General features: G+C 38.9%; 2 protein-coding genes across 2 annotated transcripts in view; one reads left to right on the top strand and one right to left on the bottom strand.

Annotated features, from left to right (window-relative positions):
- Nucleotides 1-456, top strand: part of LOC109836531 (ion channel POLLUX) — a 23,212-nt gene extending 22,756 nt beyond the window's left edge. The window contains exon 13 of the mRNA XM_020404442.1: nucleotides 1-456. This exon is cut by the window's left edge and continues 12 nt beyond it. Within this exon, the coding sequence (XP_020260031.1) occupies nucleotides 1-93 (93 nt within the window). The 3' untranslated portion in view covers nucleotides 94-456.
- On the bottom strand, nucleotides 1,205-7,101 carry LOC109836530 (serine/threonine-protein kinase SAPK7). The gene is made up of 9 exons (XM_020404440.1): nucleotides 6,615-7,101; nucleotides 6,460-6,534; nucleotides 6,272-6,373; nucleotides 6,126-6,179; nucleotides 5,930-6,022; nucleotides 5,751-5,843; nucleotides 2,236-2,340; nucleotides 1,961-2,059; nucleotides 1,205-1,872 (listed from the first exon to the last, which is right to left on the bottom strand). The coding sequence occupies exons 1-9, from the start codon at nucleotides 6,732-6,734 to the stop codon at nucleotides 1,519-1,521; spliced, it is 1,095 nt and encodes a 364-aa protein (XP_020260029.1). The 5' UTR covers nucleotides 6,735-7,101; the 3' UTR covers nucleotides 1,205-1,518.

Genomic DNA, 8,100 nt, shown 5'->3' on the forward strand with positions numbered 1-8,100 from the left:
ACCGACCGAGCCATAATCAATCCTACTCCGAAGATGGAGCGAAGAAGGTGGTCTACTGCTGATGTTTTTGTTGTGATTTCTTTGGGCGAATGAGAATTTTGAGCAGAATGTAGTGAAAACACGACACGGACGGCCTTGCTACTGATATGACAAGCCTCCCACTTGAAGGTATTTTTCTGGGCTCGGAGCTTTCCGCTGCAAGTCAAAGGGTTGACATCCAATTTCGAGTTGTGCTCCCCGATGCTATCTAGAAGATTTTACTACTCAATTGTATAATTTTTGTACTAATAAAAACTGATGTAAGGGAAAGAAAATTGTACGATATCGAGATGAGGCACCACTGATGTAATATTACTAGCCATTTCTAGGTGATTGATGCTCAGTGCTGTGATTCTGTACATCTTTCTATTGTTTGTAGGAAGTTATGCTAATAATATTTGTTTCTAGGTGAATGAATAGGAAACAGAAAAAAAAAATCATTTATTCATTTATTTATTTCTTGGTTGAAAGAGTACTCATCTATGCGATTTCCTTCTTTCTTCAGGATGTAACCCATACAATGTACTGTGAACGGTCCGAGCAGCAAAAATACTATGCGAGAGCAGCAGAAGCATTTTGCCCCTATTAGGAAGCCGCTATGAACGCAACAGATGATATGACAGCTCTTATATCCATCCGAACTTGTTTTCTTTGATATTTGCACGTTTTCTCCTAATTATTCTTGTTTAGCCGATGCCGTTCTCCTCTCCAGGAGATTATTTCATATACGCATGTGTTCCTCCTCCTCAAACCTACGTTACCGTACAATGCTAATGCGATTAAACTATTGAATCTTGATTATCTTACAATAAATTTTTTTTCCTTTAAGGATCTCTCCCCCTTTTCTTTCAATGTGTATGCTCTTGGTTTGAACGGATAAGCATCCGTCCCCATTACTGTTCGTTCAATGTGCATCTCCGTGCATGTTTCCTACCCTTTTTTTTGTGGTGGTGGTGGGAGGATGGGGAAAATATAGCCCTAGGGCATCTCACGGAGGGCGAATGTCGATAGCTCTGCCTGAAGGCATCTCGCAACGTCGAATATTCAAAGACCTAGAGGAGCCTCCTTGAAACGCTACTCGACTGAAAACATTGTAAACTTCACACTTTTTCGTTATTACCTGCTGGGTACCTTCACTGTCGTAAGAAACATCAAACACCCGTACAACAATTGTCACGCTGTCCATGTCGTGATAGTAGATACACACACACAGTGTACAACTTCGTGGTTGAATTCCACGGACTCTCACAAATTAGGAGACTACTTGTGACTCTTCCAACGACACTGAACAACGCCCAGCTAGGACATACCATTAGGACAGGAAAACAAGATTTATGTACTACAGATTTATAATTTTACAAAATTATAGAAACACGCATACCATATTCAAACCAAAACATCCCCAAAAGGTAAAAACCTACACAAACCCAGTAATTAGCAACGGATAATGGCGATGAAAGCGCTATGCATACGTTTCGTTTAACTGATCTTAAATTCACCACTGGCATGAACTTCCTTTACTCTCTTTTCATACTCATCTTCCTCCTCCTCGTTCGTCTCCTCTTCTTCCTCCTCCTCCTCCTCCTCCTTCCCTTCTCCCTCCTCGTCCTCTTCTTCCTCTTCGGCCCATCCATATCCAGAGATAGACTTGGTTGTCTGTGGGCGAGTCCTAGCTTCTCCTACGATCTTCATTATGTCTTCAATACTCTGGAGAGAATAAGTTGGAGCGTTGTGATCCCTTTTGTAGTATGCAGCCTGTGCAACTTCTGTCAGCTCCCTCGGCAAGTTTTTCAAGAACCATGGATGGTTCCTTATTTCTCTAATTGAAATCCTCTGTACACAGAAAAGCATTGAACTTTTTAAGCTAATCCTTGGGAAAACAAACATATACGCAAAAAAAGATATTGATTGCAAGGATTACCCTCATTGGATTGGCAACAAAGATACGGGATAGAAGCTGCCTGCAGTCTGGGGATATATGAACATAGTCTGGTATCTTATACTGGACTGACATTATTTTCTGCCAATTCAAACAAGAAAACAAGAGAAAACAATCATCACTTCACGGTTGCTATATGCAAGGGTATTCTCTACTTGCGTAATCGATTCAGAATAAATTGGGGTTCTAGATAAAAACACGGATCGATGAATAAGTTTGAAATGAGAAAAGAGAAGAAAAGAGATGAGAGGCCTTACTCCAATCGTCTTGCGGAAATTCTTTGGGTCATCTTGATCCTCAAAAGGATAGGCTCCAACCAACATCACATACAGTGTAACTCCACATGACCACACATCCGCCAGCTAAATAACCGCAAGAAACTTTGTTAGAATTTGACATAATTACAGTTAAATATATATCATACAATGAATTGCAGAAACATTGGGATATTCTCTCTTGGGACCTTCTAGTTTTTCTCTCCATTATCTCCATGTTCAAGAGATAAGAGGCCAGACGAGTTACAACTTAGACGCGGTAGGGGATTGGCTGTTAATTTCATCATAAGGTATCATGGTTAGGGCCCATATACAACTTAACCGTAGTTAACCTATCGGTTGGAAACCATGGTATTCCCTATATGGAGATTCAAATGATTTGAGATACTTAATGCCCATGGCCTAATTAAACATCATGTCTTGAGATGCTGATTATGAATTTTATGTGTCTGGGCAAATGATTGTTATTCTACTACTTTGCTCTGTAGTCCCATTAATAGAAGGTGTAGGGGAGTACCTCTGTTGTTATCACAAAAGAGAAAGATAACAGAGGGTATCAAACTAAGGACAGTTTAATGGACCAAAATATGTTCCAAAACTTCGAAAGTTAAAGCATATGTCTGCCACCACAAAAACAAATCATAGCCTCAAGGGACATTTAATAATTATGATATTAGTAGATTACAGGAGGCCATGGCGTGTGCCATCCACTTGTTATATTACCAACTAACTTATGAAAATGGTTGTATAATTTAGAAACCGTGGGAAGAAATTCTGAAAATACTTTATAAGCACCGAAGATGTCTACTCATGTAGCCTCCTCTTAAATACAACTACTAAAAAAGGATCTTGAATTAACTTTCAAGATAATAAATGGTAAGTAACTGCTTACACTTTCTACAAGAAGAAAATGTATATGGTAAGTAACTGCTTACACTTCTCTTGCTTCTTTTACCCAAAGAAGGTAAGGTACAATAAGTAGCATTTTCTTTCTTGGTTGTCAATGAAGAAGCACAAGAAAGTGGGATATGACGCCATTATCAGCATATCCCCTTCCTGTTGTTTCGTATCTCCTATCACACTTTAATTCCCCAGATAGTGAACTTATCGTACTTAAAAAAGAACATACTCATAGTCGGTCAAAATAACAGTGATAGATAACCTACATAAACGAACATCTAAAATACAAAATTAGAAAATAAAAAAAAGGAAAGAAATAAAAGAAAAAGATAGTAGACCGAATAGTACAAAGTTAATATATAAATATATCAAGTTAAATGGAATTGGATAATTATTCAAATTAGCTAAATTATTAAAATTAACTGAATATATTAATTAAATGCCCAAAAAAATGTGATAACCCACGAAAGAAAATAGCATAAAAGAATGTAGATATGGATATTTACTTCCTTGAGCTATAATTCATTTCTTATGTTCACATGGACATTTTTAAGAAAGTTAAATAAGGATATATCACAAACCAAATTGAACTGCATTAAATGTCACCCTCTTGTTGTTAATTAAAATAATGTCACCCTTCTTTCACATCGTCATTTTCAAGTAAGTTAATAATGATATTATCACTAACCAATTTGAAGTGCAATGTAATGTCACCTTAAAGGTTACCGAATAAATAATTGGACTCACTTTAACACGAAATTGTCCAGATTAAATTTTAAAACAACTAATATGAAATATAGATTACCTTTAAAACAAACTATGAAATTTATTTTTTCAGAAAAAATCATAAACCTATCTTAATTTTCAAAATGTTGCAATGAATTTTGTAATTGCGTAAACAAAAAACCATACTAGTAAACAAACCAAAACCTATAATAGTTTCTTGAAAGCTAACAAATTATTAGTGCCATAATGCTACACTACAGCACTTTTGAGCACTACTCCAAGTAGAGGTGGGCATGGGCCGGGCCGGTTCAGGCCCGTGACCCGGCCCGCTCGAGTCAGAATAAGTTGGGTCTTTTTCTCTGATTCCGGGTTTGGAATTGGACCCAGCCCGGCCCACGACCACATGAGTCCGTGGGTCGCCCGTGAGGCTTTTAACTTTTTTATTTTTAAATTATAAACTATATTAACTTTATATTTGTATCTATTAAATTATATTTAAATTATTTTTTCTATTTTATTCTTTATTTAAAATAATATACACACACATTGTATAAAGATAAAACATCACAAACAGAAAGATAAACGAGGTTCGGATTTCGATGGAAGACCTAAGTCCACGAAAATTTAATAACTTTCCTCTGGTTTTAAATTTAAATTATAAATATAAGATGCTCTTTTAGCCTATTAATATTTAGCCCGCTAAGGCTAAAAAAGCATCTTTTTAGCCTGCTAATCCTCTTTTTAGCCTGCTAAAAAGAGAATCCTCTTAGCCTGATCTTTTTAGCAGGCTAAAAAGAATTTTAGCAGGCTAAAAAGAGAGCATGTGACCATGTCTCAGTGTCTCTCTCTGTTTAGGGGGGGAAAGGTCAGAAGAGAGCCTCTCTTTAGGGGAAAAAGACCCAATCTGACCTACTACTAGCGGGCCAAACTAGGCCAGAAAACCAGATTGCGGCCAGCAACAAAATTATTGCTAATCTGCTCGCAACCAGCAAGCCATTGGCTAGCCTTTTGGCCATTGGATTAGCAGGGCCACTGCTGGCCAGTGTGCTAGGGCCAGTAGGCTAGTAGCTAGCAGCGCCGCAACAAGCTGTGGGTTATTATTTATATTTTGAGAAAAAAACTAAAAATTAAATTTTCGGGTCGGACCGGGCTGAGCCGGGTTGATAGTGGGCCATGTCGATTTCTCTCGTTCTGGGTCTGGAACTAAACCCAGCCCGACCCATGACCCGTGTATATCACGGGTCGGGTCGGGCCAAATACACGGGTCATGGGTCGGGCCGGACCAGGTCGTGACCGATGCCGTGCTCGGCCAGATCAGAATGTGGGTCGACCCAGCCCGCGCCCAACCCTAACTCCAAGTTCAAGAAGTGATTTTTTTTTTTTTTTACTGTTAGAAGATGCCGTTATATAAGTAAAACCTATAATCCCAAATATTCCCATTTTTCCAACGTTCTGCTATGCCTGCGGACTACCTATTTCACGTTGAACAGATACGCCTCCTGCAGAGCTAACTGACACTGCACGTGGCAAAAGTTCCCCTGCACGCAGCCAGCGTGTCAAACAACATCTACTAACGCCAGCACATATCGGGTCCCACCTTAGGATCCGGCTGAGCACGCACTACGAAGGACTTTCGTCCCATTACTATTAAAAAAAAACTTTTCCAAAAAGAAGGCCTACACCAGAAAAGTTCGACCCAAGTTCAGACCCAGAGAAAGAATCTCTGCCCCAAAAAGCTGGGTGAAAACCCACGTCGCCGTCGGAACTTTTTAGGTAAAACCGTTACGTAACTTGGCCGCAGCTAAAAGCTTTTCGCTGCAATTTCTGTTAAATAAAAGTTGTAGCAGGACTTTTCTGTAAACTATTCTCACCTTGCCGTCGTACTCACGCCGCGAGAGTACTTCAGGTGCGATGTACGCTGGCGTCCCCACCGTCGATTTGGGTCTCGAGTGTAGCAATGATGACTGTTCCCCAAAAAAAATATCAGTTTAGTACCTGACAATTGGCAAAATTAAAAACTTGGAATGTGAAAAGAAATTATATCGGAGACCTTGGAGTATCCGAAATCGCAAATCTTGAGCCTCGGCGCTGGGCTACCGTCGAGCAGTGTGTTCTCCAGCTTCAAATCTCGATGGCATATTTGCTATTTGCACAGAAAATCCAAAAAGGTTGAATTTGAATTGCTTTAAATGTAAATAGATTTTAATAGGGGGGTATCCGTTAATTTTTTTTAATAAGGATGATACCATGAAATGGCAGTAGCTGACGCCGGATATGAGTTGCTGGAAAAAATATCTCGCCTGTTAAAACAAAAGAGAAAATCAAAATTAATCCTCAGATTTTTTATATTTTTCAGGTGAAAAAAAAAAGAAAGAATTTTGCAGAAAACGACCTCGTCTTCGCTGAATCTGCCAGCGTTGCAGATCCTCTCGAAAAGCTCGCCGCCGGCGGCATACTCCATCACGATCGCCAAATGCGTCGGTGTCAGAACAACCTTAAACATCAAACAAAATTCCCAAATTAATCCCAAAAAAAAAAAACTTTCAATAATTTCCATCTCAAAAAGCCTGACTCCCCCACCTCTTTGAACCGAATTATGTTCGGATGTCGCAAGGATCGGTGGTTGATGATCTCTCGCGCCACATTCTCGTCCACCTGAGACCGAATCAAATCAGATCAAAAGGAAATAAACCAGATCGAGAATCAACGGCTTTAAGATTCGATCGGATCCCAACCTTGTTGCCTCTCTCGATGTATTTCATGGCGACGAGCTCCTTCGTCTCCTTGTTCCTCATCAGCCTCGCAACGCCGAAATTCCCCGACCCGATATCCCTCACGAGCTCGTACTTCTCCATGGCGAAGAGCTGAAACCTCCGATATCCTTCGATCCCAGTCTAGGTTTCTCCTCTCCTCATTCGAGAAACTTAGGGTTTGATCGAGGGACCGAACCCTTTTTATAACGGGAGACTCCGCTAGATTCGAGGAGAGGGGAAAGCACGTGGCTTCTACTGTATGCTCCGAATCGATTTCACGGTGCCGACTTGAATCGGGATCAAATCGTGGAGGAAAGAGGGGGGCGAGGACGCGTTTCCGGTTTGTTTATTATTTTTGGCGTATTTTCTTGGCATTTAATTCAGGATTTGTTTTGATCTGAAAATGGGGAGATTTGTTGCTGTTTCTTGAGGTTCGGAAAACTCTTGAGAGAGAGGGAGAAAGAGGAAGCGTGTATATATGGGAGGGCCAAATTTATTTAGGCTTTTTTTTTTCTTATAAATCCAAAAGTTTCAGTTTCATTAATTTTTAGTTCTTCCTGTTTTGCATTTATATGCAACAAAGACTCTAAGATTTGCACTTTAATACCTCATGTCATGCAAACATGAGAGATCTCGTGGGAATATTTCCACATGACTCTCACAAGCAATTTAAAACCTTTTAGCCCTTGCTAGTTTGTTGAATTCGTCGTTAGCTCAATCATAATTCTATTGGAAATATAATTTACGTAAGTTTTTGAAGTAGAATCAAGTTATATCTAGCAGTAAATTTAACAAACAGTAAAGTTTTGAAAGCTCTGAAATTAGCTTGTGCCGCATGGAAAAATTCATGAGAAACTTTGCATAACACAACGCATTAAAGTTCAAATAAAGCTTAGAAACTTTAGGCTGCACGATTTGCTTTGAAAAAAAAAAAGCAATGAGGGCATATATATAAGTACAAATTAGAGGAAATTACATGGTATCTAAGCGCTAATTAGCCATTTCTAAGGTCATGTGTTTTCAAATCACTCTTAAACCCAAAATGTCCTATTGAATTATTTTTAAACCTATTTTGTGCTTTTCGATAGTTTACTACATGGTATTATTTTGTCTTAATTTGTTATGTCGTTTTACTTCAAGTTGCTATGTTTTGGTATAATTTTTCCTATTTTATCATAATTTATTACATACTAACTTGTTGAAAAAACAGAGAGCGGGTTTAAAAATATATGGGATCTTGGGTCTAATAGTGGTTTCGAAGGTGGATGGATTTAATAATAAATTGGGGTGTAGCTTTGGTGTTTGCAGAAAAATCTCATTCATCCATGCTGTAATATTTATGAGAGAGTGAGTGGATTGATCTGGACCGTTGATTTGATGAGGTCAGGCTTTTCCTCGATTTGCTACACAATGATTAGGTGATTCTGTACTCCCACACTTTTAGTATTATTATTCATGTTCATATTAA

The sequence above is a fragment of the Asparagus officinalis genome, chromosome 4 (genome assembly GCF_001876935.1).
Source record: "Asparagus officinalis chromosome 4, Aspof.V1, whole genome shotgun sequence".
NCBI lineage: Eukaryota > Viridiplantae > Streptophyta > Magnoliopsida > Asparagales > Asparagaceae > Asparagus > Asparagus officinalis.